The sequence below is a fragment of the Otolemur garnettii genome, unplaced genomic scaffold, assembly GCF_000181295.1.
Source record: "Otolemur garnettii isolate 467f Iridium unplaced genomic scaffold, OtoGar3 scaffold00114, whole genome shotgun sequence".
Classification (NCBI taxonomy): domain Eukaryota; kingdom Metazoa; phylum Chordata; class Mammalia; order Primates; family Galagidae; genus Otolemur; species Otolemur garnettii.
Genome location: NW_003852509.1, coordinates 5,666,293 through 5,680,711, shown reverse-complemented (window position 1 = coordinate 5,680,711; position 14,419 = coordinate 5,666,293). Strand labels below are relative to the sequence as shown.

Here is a 14,419-nt window from a genome sequence, read left to right as displayed (position 1 = left end):
TTCTCCATCAGATGGAGCAGGCACGTCTCTGAGCGGAGTTTCTCCATCAGATGGAGCAGGCACGTCTCTGAGCGGAGTTTCTCCGTCATTTCTAGTGGGGCTGCAGAGGGAGCTTTTCAGAGCTTGCTCCCTTCCCTTCCCTGAGTCTCTGCTGTGGTGTACAGCATGCTAAGCCCTCATCTTTTCTGGTAAGATGTGAAAGAGAAAGAGAATAGGAACTAACATTTATCGAGCACAGGTTCAGACCTCGCCCTGGGCTGGTCACCTCATAATCATCATCTCACTTGCTGCTTGTTAAAACCCACGCAGGCTGTGCAGTGTGTGCCCGAGGCCCAGCCACCTGCTCCATTCTGTAGACAATGTCCACGGAGCAAGGGACACTGGAATTTTTCTTCCTGTGTGTGTGCACACGTGTGAATACACACGAGGCCTGACAGTTTAACTTCAACAACTTGCCACGGTGCACTTGTGTTGGCAGCACTGTATAAACAGCTCATTGTGGGTTCATAACCTTGGTAGGTGAGTGTCTCACAGCTGTGTTGGTGTCAGAATATGGAGGTGTCTGGCTGAGTGGCGTTCGTTATTGCTGTTGCATGTTCTTACATGTCATCACGAGAATGTAGGAGCTTGAATTAGAGCAAACATTCATAAATTTCTCATTAAACTTGGCAAGAGTGAAGTGCAATCAGGGACATGTTAGTCCATGTTTACGGGGATAATGCCATAAAGAACATGGCAGTGTACAAATGGATTCAATGTTTTTCTGAGGGGAGAGAAAGTGTCACTGATGAAGAGTGGTCAGGGCAGCCAGTAATGAGTAGAACTGACAAAAACATTGCAAAAATTCATCAAATCATGTGTAAAAACATTGGGTGACAGTGAGAAGCATAGCAGATCGATTGTACATATCAATAGAGAAAAAGGAAAATCTTTTTTTTTTTTTTTTTTGCAGTTTTTGGCCAGGTCTGGGTTTGAACCCACCAGCTCTGGCATATGGGGCCAGTGCCAAACTCCTTTGAGCCACAGGTGCCGCCCAAGAAACAGGAAAATCTTAACTGAAAATCTTGGCATAAGGTATGTGCAAAAATGGTCCCAAGCAGCTCACCAATGAAGACTGTCTATGAGGGAGTTTTTAGACAATAACAAATGACTGAATTGGAACACCTTCCTTACTTACCTGTCTGCCCCCAATGACTTTTTTATTTACCCAAAGATAAAGGAAATATTGAAAAGAAGACATTTTTATGATATTCGGGACATCAAGGGTAATACGACAACATCTGGGATGGCCATTCCAGAAAAAGAGACCCAAAATTGCTTTGAAGGGTGGGCCAGGCGCTGGCATTGGTGCAGAGCTTCCAAAGGGGGGACTTCAAAGGTGAACTTAGTGATATTGGACAGTGAGGTATGGAGCACTTTTTCTAGGATGAGTTCATGAACTTAACTGTTACATCTCATATATACAAACAGACATACGTATATAAGTAAGTTGACCACCCAGTGGACTGTAACCAACAGGTCAACACGTGGAGGTGGTCAAAATAAGGAACTACTGTGGTGCATGTCCCGTCTCTGAAAACTAGGTCAACTTAAGGAGGTGGTCAACTGTGGAGGCTCTGCTCTGTTCATAGCACTATTAAATCAAGGTTGTAAATTCAAATGCTATAGGATCTTTTTTGACTATTTGATTTTATTTTGAGTTAGCTACCACTATACTTTTATCTTTATATCACGTTCTCTAGGTATTTCAGAAAATTGAAAAAATAAAATAGGCAATAAGCTGCTAGGTAGGCAGGTGTCAAGCAATGGGCAATGTTTGAGTGTTAACTGCCACAGTCATTCCAGAAAGTAGTCTGAAATCTGCTAACAATACACCTTGTGCAGGTCCTCTATCCTACGGAAATGAAAGCAGCAGTACCTTGGGACATGTGCACGGGATGCTGTTCCAGCATCATTTGTAATGGCCCCAAACTAGAAATGACCTCAAGGTCAGTAGAAGAAAGTTAATTGAAATACGGTCCAGCCATACCAGGAAATATCACGCATCTTCCAGTGCAGAACAAGGTGTATGAATGGCTGGGGAACTGTACGCGCTCTATCACTGAGTCAGCAAGAAAGATGCATGTGTGACCCCCCCCCCGCGGTGTAACTTCCTTTCCCCAAAATGTCCCCATAAGCCTGTATGCGAACATAACGAAGGGTCGTACACATTAGAATACCATGTTCACTCCTCTGTGGAATGGGAGTGGAGGATTTTAGAAGGAGATCTTTTCTTTGCTACATTTGTATTTTTTTTACTTGTTTTTACTTTAGCAACAGTAATAATAATAATAATAATAAAGTAGCCCTAAAGGAAAAAATAAAACTATTAACACTTTGTTTTCAGAGACAGAGTCTCACTGAGTCATCCTCTGTAGAGTACGGTGACGTCACAGCTCACAGCAACCTCCCGCTCTTGGGCTTAGGCGAGTCTCTTGCCTCATCCTCCAGAGTAGCTGGGACCACAGGCACCCTCCACAACACCCGGCTATTTTTGTTGTTTTTGTTGTTGCAGTTTGGTCAGGGCCAGGTTCGAACCCACCTGGGGGTGGGGGCTGGCGCTGGCCAAACTGCAACAACCCTGGCGCTGCCCCAAACCATTGACATTTATGTTTATCTCTTTACAGGTGAAGAAACAGGCTGGGGAAGGTGAAGCCATTTCCAGGGGATAGAGATCCCATTGCTGCCGCCCCTCCTGGCAGCTCCCCTGGGCTGGAGGCACACTCTGGGCACACCTTGTCTGAGTAGGGACTGGGGGGCACCTGCCAGTGGATGGGGCAGCATGACACGGCCTGTCCTCACCCACCGGCCCAAGCACATGAGAGACAGGATACTGCTTGGTGAAAAGCCAGGGCTCCCAGCCCCAGCCATACAATAGGAGGTGGGTAGGCCCCACTGTGAACTGTGTGTGTGAGGGATCTCGGTTGTGCTCCTTATGAGAATCTAATGCCTGATGTCTGAGGGGGAGACGTGATGCGCTTGAGTCAGCCTCCACTTGAATCCCCTCCACTCCCTTTGTGGAAAAAGTCTTTCATGAAACCCGCCCTTGGTGCCAAAAATGTTAGGGCCCACTTTTCTAAAGCAGCAGAGGAGGCTATTTTCACAGTCCTCAGAGTACTCTGGAATATCCAAAAAGATCTCCTGGCGACATCCCACCCTTGTATGCCTCTTCCTGTTTCCCACCCAGCACTGCTGGCTGTCTTGGGCCACGCGGTCGCTTGCAAGATGAGACTATTTTACAACTATTTCACAACCACGAACAACTCCTACCTCCTTATATACCGAAATAAGACCAATGGGGTAACATTTTAAATAAGATAAAATAACACAAAAACCAGTAAAGTACTAGAGGACAGCACGGAGAAATTTTTTTAAAAAGTCACATTGGAGAAGGACTAAATTTGATGCGAAAAAAACTACACCAACCACCTGATAGAAAATGAGGAGACTACAGTTGATAGAAAAGGAAATTAAGACGGCTGCATTAATATAGTTAAAAAGAAAACAACACAGAAAGATATTGAAATGCCAGTTCCACTTGTTAGTCTGATAAATTTCGACAAGTTGGTCAGGGGTGTGCTGCCTGGGTGTAATTTTGGTTAAGCCTTCCTGCTTACTCAGGCCAGTTCCCTGGGAGCTGCGCTCCTTGTGGGGCTGGTGTGGTTCCCAGAGAGCTCACCTCACTTCCAGGAAGGTCCCTGGGCCCAGGCACTGGGCTCAGGCCGCAAGGACGCTGGCCTTCTTGTGGGGCTGGTGTGGTTCCCAGAGAGCTCACCTCACTTCCAGGAAGGTCCCTGGGCCCAGGCGCTGGGCTCAGGCCGCGAGGACGCTGGCCTCCTGGCCTGTTCCCTTCCTTCCACTCATCCTGGTTTAGCGTCTGCAGAGAAAGCAGGAGGCTTGTCCGGACCTTGGGAATCTTGGGTCTTTCAGGGGTCCCTGAACTGCTGTCCACATCGCTGCAGCTTCCAAGAGAAACCATGGAGATGGCACTGGCCCTGCCAGGGTAGTGGAGACCAGAGCCCAGAGCACCAGGCCTGGGGCTCAGGGGCTTGGGGCTCAGGGGCCTGCAGGGCGTGTCGGGGACATCGAGTGCCAGGCAGCAGGAAGAGCTGGAGGGCAGGGTACGGTGGGTGCCTGTCTGCCAGGCTCGAGGGCTGGAGGGGGAAGGCAGCCAGGGCTTTTCAGGAAAGATACCTGAAGGTAGGTACCTACCACCTTCCGGGGGGGCTGTGCATTTGATAGATGGCTCACTTCTCCTCCTGAGTTCTGGAGAGACCAAACTCCTGGAGGACAAAGGTGTGGAGGGACGTGGGGGCGCCCAGTGGTGGCTAAAAACACAGCCCTCCTTGTCCTCGGCCCACACCTTGCAATGGCTGTCGGTAACTGGTGGGGCAGGGATTTCTTGTCCTGGAAGCAGATTCACTGGGGAGGGCCTCTTGGGGCCTTCTGCATCTTTGCCCTTTAGAAACGCACGCCAGGAGCTCTGGCGCGGCCTGCTCTTCCTCTGACCTTTGGGAGAACTTGAGGAACGTTCATCACTATTCTCTTTTTCTAAAACTTTTGACTCAAAAAAATTTGAAAAGGTTTTATGAGCTAAGGCCAACCTTGCTCTGAGCCTTTTCTCCGTTGTTTTGAGTCTCTTTGCACTGCAGCTTTCTGAGGAAGGTCTTCTGCTACGGAGCTTCCCTGGTGACCCTGCTTCCCCTCCTTCTACCAGCCCAGTGGCCCCTGGACCAGAGCCCCGGGGGATGCTCTTGGGAGGAGTGATCCAGCCCACGAAGCAGGGAGATGGCTCCATCCCTGTTGGGCTCTTGGTGTGGACCTCCTGGGAGCTGGAAGAGCCCCCGCTGCTGTGCTCCAGTCTCTGGTTCTCAGTGACTGAAGGGCTGCCTCCCTTGCAGGGGGTCACCTTGGCAAGCAGCAGGTGCTCCCCAGGGCCCTTCTCCATGGCTCCAGCAGCACCACCCTCCAGGGCTTGGCTGGCTGGGGCGCCTGCACTGTGCTCCCCTTGCCTGCACTGTTGATGCTGACAGCTCCAGCTGCTAGCGGGGTGCAGGTCCTTGGCCTTGTGTGAGCCCTCAGGCCCCGGGCTCAGGCTCTCTCCAGGCACTTTCTCTTCTGAGGGTTGCTCTGTGCTCAGAGCCTCTTCTGAAGCAGCTGGGAGAACCAGAACTTTTCCTGGCTTTGTGGCTTGGGCCACCAGCTGAAGCGCCCCATCACCAGCCCCCAGCATTTCTGGAAGGAGACCCCCTTTCTTCTTGGGGACCTGGAGGCCTTTGGGCTCCACAGCAATAATGATAAGTGTGCACCTGCCGCTAGAGGTCCAGCCGGCTCTGGACTCTGAAAGACCCTGGGAAGCATCCTTCCTGCCATCTGGGCCTAGAACCACAGCTTCTCCAGCTTCCCCTGAAGTGTCTGTGGCCAGTGATTTCAAGGCGCTCTCTGGGGCACCTGAACTCTCGCTCACTTGGGGGCAGCCCAATGGGACACTGTCCCACACCTGGGTCCCCTCAGTGCTGGGCTGCTGTGGGAACGTGGCCCCAGCAGGTAGCCTTCTCTTCTCACTGAGAACACACTTTGATGTGTAATTACTGGTTTGGTTTCCTGCCTGGACAGAACTGTCCTGAAGGTGCTTCTGTTTGTCCCTGACGTCAGCAGCACTCTGTACGGGGCGAGGGCCTGGGCACCCCCCGGGTCTGCTTTCCTGGCGGTGCTCCAGCTGGCACTCAGCAGGCCCTGGTGCCGCCTCCATGCTGAGCTTCCCCAGCTCTGAAGTGAGGTGCAAAGCGACTGGGCATGACCCAGAATCCTGTCCCAATGGGTCTTCCTGCCTAGGACCTGAAGGGGACGTGTCCTGAGAGGACTTTTTCAAGCTGAAACCAGTGGATTCGTCGAACAGATCCTGCAAAGAAGGGCTGCGACTTTGAGAAGCAGGAAGCAAATGAGTTGGTCGAGTGGACACAGAAGAAAGGGTGCTTTGTGTTCTTGGATCTCGTTTCTTTACTGCCCCTTCCTTCAAATGGGAGCCAGACTTCACAAAGCTCCGTCCCACAGGATCCTCAGGGGGAGCCAGGGGAAGCCCTGTTGTGGACTGGGCCCTGATCGGTGTCCTCATGTGCCGAGAGCAGTGCCCGAGGGCTACCCTGTCCTCATCACCAATATCTTCTGGGGAACTATGGTGACGCTTGGCATATAGGAGGCAAGACGTCCCTAAGGGAGGTTGGCAGGGGGCATCAAAACAGGGCTGGGGCCAGAGCAAGTCTGTGTCCATTGCAGGGCCTGGAGTATCTCCCTTCTTTGTCCTGGCCTCTAGTGGGGCTGAGTTGTCCACCATATCTCTGCACGACAGCACGGGAGCCCAGGCCCTGTTGTGAATATGGGGCCAACTCCGACCCAGTTCACAGCACCAGAAAAGGAAGGGCCTGACCACTGGGATGCTGAGGGAGCTCTCAGACCTGGATTTCTGACGAGAAACACCAGAGAGTTCCCTGAGGTCTTTGGAAGTCACCCCCTGTGCCAGGTGGAGACCGCTGCTGCCTGTGGGACCCGGTGAGCAGCACCCCGCATGGGGAGGGTGCCCTGCCGGCCACGACTCTAACTCCAGGCTGGCTGTGCAGTCCCAGAGGTGTGTTGCCTCCTCTTCCCCAGTGATTACAGTGCAGACTTGTGACTCACTTTTGCAAGACTCTTCTGTTAAGCCCGGGGACAAATCTAGTTCTTTCTCTGCATCAAGCCTAGGGACATGGGTCGAATGCTGCTCCTGAGAAGGTCCGGCTGCCAGGACATCAGGGCCTCTCCAGCATGCTTCTCTGTCTACAGAGGACCCACTTGGAGAGAAACAGACACCCCTTGGGAGGTCCCCAGACAAGGACTCTGTGTCGGAGGCACTTTCAAAGGGATCAGTTTTTGTGTCTGATCGACTTTCACTCTGGTGGGACAACGTCTCACAATCATCGTGGTCGGTTTCCTGGCTCCCCTCCTGCTTCTCTGGCTCTGCGGGGTGTGGGGGGAGCTGGTTATCTTCAATCTCACCTTCACCTGGCAGGTGTGCACCTGGCTCTGCAGTCTGGAAGGGCAAGAAGAAAGGAGTCAGAGAGGAGGCTGGGGGCGGGGGGGGGGGCATCTGCACACACGTTTACACTGGGCCTGCCTTACTCGGAGTAGGGAGGCTCAGAAAGGGCTCATCCGGTCCCCATGTCCCACTAGGAAGGGATTCTTTATTCACATAGAAAACAAAGGATGAAGCCAAACCCAAGGAGCAGGAGTGAAGGCAGCATGGTAAAACAAGCTTGTGAAAAATCAGAATGGGCCCAATGAGCATGTGCAGCTGGGGTGAGTACAAATGCGTTGTATGAGTCACGGCAAAAAGCATCTCCACCTAATGTTTTCAGCAAGAAGGAACAAATTAATATATATTTGCATTGTGCTTTCTCTGTTCTTACATAACCGACTGGCGTAAAGTCAACATTCTCACATGCAGAAGTGTTTTCTGAGCTTGGTTGTTGGAACAAAAACCCAAAAAGCAACCACGAAAAACCCAACAATTATTGAAACTGCAGACACATTTTGAGGTTACAAATGCCCAAGACAGCTGTGAGAACGAGAAGAAAAACAGAGAACTGTGCAGGTATTTCCTTCCCTAATTACACATCTCTTAACCAGCTGACTGAGATAGACATTTCCACGCACTTGTTTCAAGTGCATGGATCTATGAGTTTTGACAAAAGTGTGCATGCATAACTAGCCTACAAGTCCCTGCCCCTACCGGGCTGAGCCCAACCTCCTGCTCCCTCTTCCTCCCATCAGCGTCCTGCTTTCTTTCTTTCTTTCTTTCTTTCTTTCTTTCTTTCTTTCTTTCTTTCTTTCTTTCTTTCTTTCTTTCTTTCTTTCTTTTTTGAGACAGAGCCTCAAGCTGTCCCCCTGGGTAGAGTGCCGTGGCATCACAGCTCACCACAATCTCAACTCAAGTGAGTCTCCTGCCTCAGCCTCCCAAGTAGCTGGGACTACAGAAGCCCGCCACAATGCCCAGCTGTTTTTTGGTTGCAGCCATCATTGTTGTTTTTGGCGGGCCCAGGCTGGATTCAAACCTGCCACCCTAGGTATATGCAGCTGGCGCCCCAGCCACTCGAGCCACAGGCGCCGAGCCAGCGTCTTGCTTTCTGTCACACAGTCTGGGTTTGTCTTCTCCAGAGTTTTAGATGAATAGCATATGCAATAGCACCCTCCTTATTCTTGGGGGGTATGCGCCAACCCCCTAGCAGAACCCTGAAATGCCTTCCTGCTTAGCGACATACTTGAAACTATAGTATCGTATTTTTACTGATTTTCTACCTTGCCCCTTAAGTGCCCCACACAGCACAGGCTTCAGTGTGTGCGTGTCCATGGCCATACGTACCTATGAGAAAGTATAACTTACAAATTAGGCACAGTACGAAATTAACAACAATAGCTATTCGTACAATAGGACAACAATTAACAATTAGCAATAACAATATATATAACAATATAGCAAAAGTTACATGACCGTGCTCTCTCTCTCTGTCTCTCAAAACATCTCATTGTCCTATTGTCACCTATTTTCAGACTGAGGTTGATCTCAGGTAACTGAAGCGGCAGAAAGCACACCTTGGGGAAGGGATACTGGCATCCGTTTGTTTTCCTCACCATGGTGGCTGTACGATGTCTCTGTACATACAGTGCCCTGAACTCTGACATGACACTGCACACCACACTCAACCAACAAACTCCCCCCCAGCAGGACTTAACCCTTGGCCCACTTCTCACTAAGGCTCCTTCACACAAATTTTGTGCAGAAGCCATTTACTCAACCAACCAGTCCCAAGTATGGTTTCCCAGGACTTGTCCTAAGAGATAAAAAGTAAACTTGCTTTTAATTCTCCTTAACTGAGAGAAAGGCAAACACCAAAGCATGTGATGTGTGAGGCTTTCAGGGGGCAAGGTAGAAAATCAGTACAAAATATGATACTACAGTTTCAAGTATGTCACAAAGCAGGAGGCATTGGGAATTGGAAAGGAAATGTGAAGCCCAAGTGCCCATCAATCCACGAATGGATCAACAAACTGTGGTATATGTACACCATGGAATACTATGCAGCCATAAAAAAGATGGAGACTTTACCTCCTTCATGTTTACATGGATGGAGCCGGAAAATGTTCTTCTTAGCAAAGTATCCCAAGAATGGAAGAAAAAGTATCCAATGTACACAGCCCTATCATGAAACTAATTTATTGCTTTCATATGAAAGCTATAACCTAATTATAGCCTAAGAATATGGGAAGGGGGGTGGATGGGTGGAGGGAGGGTGATTGGAGGGATCACCTCTATGGTTTATCTTTCAAGGGTACAAGTGAATCTTTCTAAAAGTAGAATATAAACGTCTTAACACAATAACTAAGAAAATGACATGAAGGTTATGTTAACCAGTTTGATGAAAATATTTCAAATTGTATATAAAACCAGCACACTGTACTCCATGATTGCATTAATGTACACAGCTGTGACTTAATAAAAAAAAGAAAATCAAACCATTTGGAAAGGAGTGCTGTGTGCATGCTGTGTGCAAGCCAGGTTCCACCAGGAGTCACCATAGGAACTTGCTCTGCCACCTGCCTCCACGGGGCCAGGTGCCTGGACTGCGCAATGGGACCGGCAGCCTTCTGTCCACATACCTCCCACAGCAAGATGAGGACGAGAGCGACACAGATGTGAACACACCCTGACAAGCACAGGCAAGGGTGCAGCTGGGAGTCTGTGTTGTCATGAATGAGTGAACTGGGAAAGCCGCTGCAGGCCAGGCAGAGCACTCCTGTCAGCGACTCCTGCCTGCTGGCGCCCCAGTCCCTCATCTCCACAGCCCAGCGACTGGCTGCAGGACCTCGGAGCCAGCCCCGCCCCATTGCTAGAGCTTGGCACCACCTCCCAGACCCAGGTCAGCATCGGTGCTCACATGCTGCAGGCCCAGAGAGTTCCGACATCCCAAGTTTCAAATGACCATTAGGACCCTGATGAGAGCCCACAATTCGAGAGGGCTCATTCCTGCCGCCCTGCCAAGCGTCACAGCCCAGGGCACCACCAGTGAGGGAGGCGCTGACGTCTCAGTGAGGGAGCGTCAAGCCTCTGTTTGAGGTCCAGGTATTTTGGCAAAAGGCCTCACTCAGTCTCAACAAAAATAAAAAGCCTTTGGGGGAAAAAATCTGAGATAACTCTTCAGATTATAAAACCAGTACAGTCTACGCCAGAGCACTGGAAAATCAAGTCAGATTCTCACTGAGGTACACATATACTAAAATAGAAAGAGTACATTTAAAGAAACTTTCAATTTGACTAAATATTAGATTCTAATTTTTTTTCTTTTGAGGCAGAGTCTCACTCTGTTGCCCCAGGTAGAACACCATGGCATTATCACAGCTCATAGCAACCTCAGATGCTTGGGCTCAGGCCATCATCTTGCCTCAACCTCCTGAGTGGCTGGGACTACAGGTGCCCACCACAAGGCCCAGATCGCTTTTTTATCTTTAGCAGAGATGGGATTTCTCTCTTGCTCAGGCTGGTCTCGAACTCCTGAGCTCAAACAATCTACTGGCCTTGGCCTCCCAGAGTGCTTGCACTACAGGTGTGAGCCACCTTGCCTGATCACATCCTAATTTTATAAAGAAAGAATACTTTCTGCCTGAGTTGATTCAGGAGTGAACCTCAGATAATATTTCAGCATAAATCAATGTAATTCCCGGGTTTTCCCTTGGGGAGGGTAGCTGTGGATCAAACCTAGAAGGAAATAAGTGTTCTTCCTGCTGAGGCTCAGAGTTCTTTACGGGTGGGGAATGGACCAAATCTGAGTGTTCTAAGCAGGCGAGCTCTTTATTTTGTCGCAGGCCAGGCTCTTTCTGAGTATCTTATTTCTACAACTGTATGAGGGCTTCAAACCCTAAGATGCTGGGTCTTTCTCCTCCTGTAAGAAACAGACCTTCTGCCTTTTCACACAGAGGGATGAGCTGCTACAAACAGCCAGCTGGGAATGAGGACCTGCTGACCAGCGGCATCCCGCACCCCACCTCCCGCTCCAACCCTCCACTGCCTCTCTGTGCAACAGAGCCCCGGGCCCCCACTCTGCCCTCCGTAAGCACAGTGACACTTCACACTGGCTTTCCACATTTCCTCCCCTCCCATTCACTCTTTAAAAAAATATTTAAAGATTTAAGGATATACTTAAAGTATCATTAGTATTATTCCTTCTAAACACAAACATCAGCTGTAGGCCGCTGGTTTTAATCTGCACTATTTTCATTATCTTGACAACTCTAATTTTCTTTGTGATCCCCATTATAATTTCCTCTTTGACTATGATTTATTAGAAGTATGTTTCCATTATCTTCTTGTTTCTGATTGCTATTTAATTACACCATAATCAGAGAGTGTGGTCTGTATGATATTGATGTTTTTGAAATTAGTTGAAACTGGTTTTATGTTATAATAAAAGGCCTCCTCTTTCATAAATATCCCTGAGTATTTGAAAAGGATGTGCATTCTCTGATCATCAGTGTGGCATTTAATAACTGCTCCTTGGATGAAGTGTTCATTATATTTATTTGTTTTGTTTTTGGCCGGGGCTGGGTTTGAACCCACCACCTCTGGCATATGGGACCTGCACCCTACCCTTTTGAGCCACAGGCGCCCCCCCCCCCATTGATTATATTTAGAGCCTCAGTCATCTTCCTAGTTTTTCCTCTGCTATTAAGAGAAGTATGTTGAAATCGCCCACTGGATTTGTCAGTTTCCTCTTTAATTCTGGCATCATTGATGTACGTATTTCAGTAGCGTATATTAGTAGGTACATAAACAAGTTTATAATCACTATATTTTCCTGGTAACTAGTTCTTTTATTAGCGACAATAATAAAGGTTTTTCATTTATTATCACCAAGAAAGACTTTGACTGTAGTGGGTATCCTCTGATATTAAAACGTACCCACATCAGCACGTTTTTGTTTAGTATTTGCTTGCCATAAATTTTTCTTTCTTTTGTTTTCAATCTATTTTCCTTAGATATGGTTTGCAAAATAAACAACACATGGCTGGATTTTCCAAATCAATCTTTCAACCACTTTTAACCAGCGAGTTAAATGGCTCACGAGCATTTATTTTTTCTATCCACCACTGCATCTGCTTTCTGATCTTTCTTCTTCTTCTTTTTTTTTTTTTTTTTTCCAGTTTTTGGCCAGGGCTGGGTTTGAACCTGCCACCTCTGGCATATGGGCCGGCACCCTACTCCTTTGAGCCACTGGTGCTGCCTACTTCCTTCTTTTTTGTTCCTGAGAATTTCCTTTTTGTATTTATGAACTTGACTAAGAGTCATTTAAGAGGCTATATTTAAAGGAACATCTTTCTTTCTTTTTTTTTTTTATTGAATGGTAACTATGCACATTAATGCACTTCTGGGGTACAGTGTGGGGTTTTCACATGCAATCCAAAATACTTCCATCAAACTGGTCAACAGAGCCTTCATGTCATTTTCTCAGTTGTTGTTTTAAAACATTCACATTCTACTCTTAGAAAGATTCACTTGTACCCCTGTAGGATAAACCTCAGAGGAACATCTTTCTTTACTTCTAGATTGATTTATAGGTGCCTCTTTTGGAGCCAGCCTTTCAGATAACATCCAGTCTGCCATGAACCTAGAATCAAGTTCTCATGACTGCTTAGTCAGTGTCACTGCCCTCCGCACTGAATCAGCTGGCAGAGGCCCCCAGTGGCCTCCACATGCCACTCCAAGGCTCTTGGTTTTCTTTCTTTCTCCTTCCTTCCTTTGACTGCTATTTAATTTTTTACAATTTTATTGATACATAATTGGAATAAAATAGCATGCATATTCAAGTGTATGATTCAACTTTTGACACACACCTATGCGTGACAAAAGCCATGACCACAATATAAAGAACATTTCTCTTATCTCAAAAGTCACTTGGTGCTTCTTTGTAATCCTTGCTTTTGTCCCTTCTAGCCCCTCCCTCAAACTCCCCCCTCACTCCCAGGCAATCTTTACCTGTTTTCTGCCAACATTGATTGTTTTGGTCTTGCCGTTTTCACGCAGCACAGTCATTTTGAAATGCATCCATGCTGTGGTCTGTGTCAGTAATCCATTCCTTTCATCACTGACTAGTGCTTTGCCACACTCTGCACCTAGTTTATCCACCCACCTGCTGATGGACATGTGAGTTGTGCCCAATTGTTGGCTTTTCAGACAAAGCTGTACATTTGTGTACAAGTCTTCATACAGACATGTCCTTTCATTTCTCCTGGGTAAATACTGAGGAGTAGAATGATGGTGTTCTATAAATACAGGAAATGGTAGGGCTAAGTTCTGACAATTAAATTCATAAACTCATCCTAGAAATAGTGCTACATATCTCATTGCTCAATATCACCAGGATCACCTTTGAAGTCCTCCCCTTGGGAAGCTATGCACCAATGCTAGCACCTAGACCACCCTTCAAAGCAATTTCGGAACACCTTTTCTGGGATGGCCATCACAGCTGTCATCTTATTATCCTTGATGTCCTGAATGTCATCAAAATGTCCTTCAATATTTCCTTTATCTTTGGGTAAAGAAAAATTGGGGGATAGATCAGGTGAATAGCAATGGAGTTCCAATAGTTATTTGTTTACTGGCTAAAAACGCCCTCCAGACAGTGCCATGTGAGCTGCATTGTCATGTTGCAAGAGCCATGAGTTGTTGGTCAAAATTTTCAGGTAAGATTTTCCTAACTTTCTGAAGATTTTGTTCATCAATGTTTACTTGGTCTGCTATGGTTCTCACAGATGGCCAATGATGTTGACACACAATTTGACGAATTCTCAAATGTTTTTGTCAGTTCTGCTTGTTACTGGCTGCTCTGACCTTTCTTCATCTGTGACATTTTCTCTCCCCTCTGAAAAAACATTTAATCCATTTGTACACTGCCATTTTCTATGGCATTATCCCTATAAACTTGGACTAACATGTCCCTGATTTTGCTTGCATTCTTGCCAAGTTTAACAAGAAATTTAATGTTTATTCATTGCTCCAATTCAAGTGCCGACATTCTGATGATGGAACACAAAAACATGCAACAATATTGGGAAAAGATATTTGCATATTATGAATCAGACAAAAGCTTGATAACTAGGATCTACAGAGAACTCAAATTAATCAACCAAAAAGAGCCAATAATCCCATATATCACTGGGCAAGAGACATGAATAGAACCTTCTCTAAAAAACATAGATGAATGGCTAACAAACACATGAAAAAATGCTCATCATCCCTAATCATCAGGGAAACGCAAATCAAAACCACCCTGAGATATCACCTAACCCCAGTGAG

The 14,419-nt window shown here is 47.4% G+C and overlaps 1 protein-coding gene across 1 annotated transcript in view; it reads right to left on the bottom strand.

Moving 5' to 3' along the window:
• The window catches only part of ARHGEF4 (Rho guanine nucleotide exchange factor 4), a 123,236-nt gene extending 118,249 nt beyond the window's left edge, over window positions 1–4,987 (bottom strand). Inside the window, exon 1 of the mRNA XM_012809829.2 lies at window positions 4,754–4,987. Coding sequence (XP_012665283.1) covers window positions 4,754–4,987 — 234 coding nt within the window. The remainder of the gene's footprint in view (window positions 1–4,753) is intronic.
• Window positions 4,988–14,419: the final 9,432 nt, after the last annotated feature.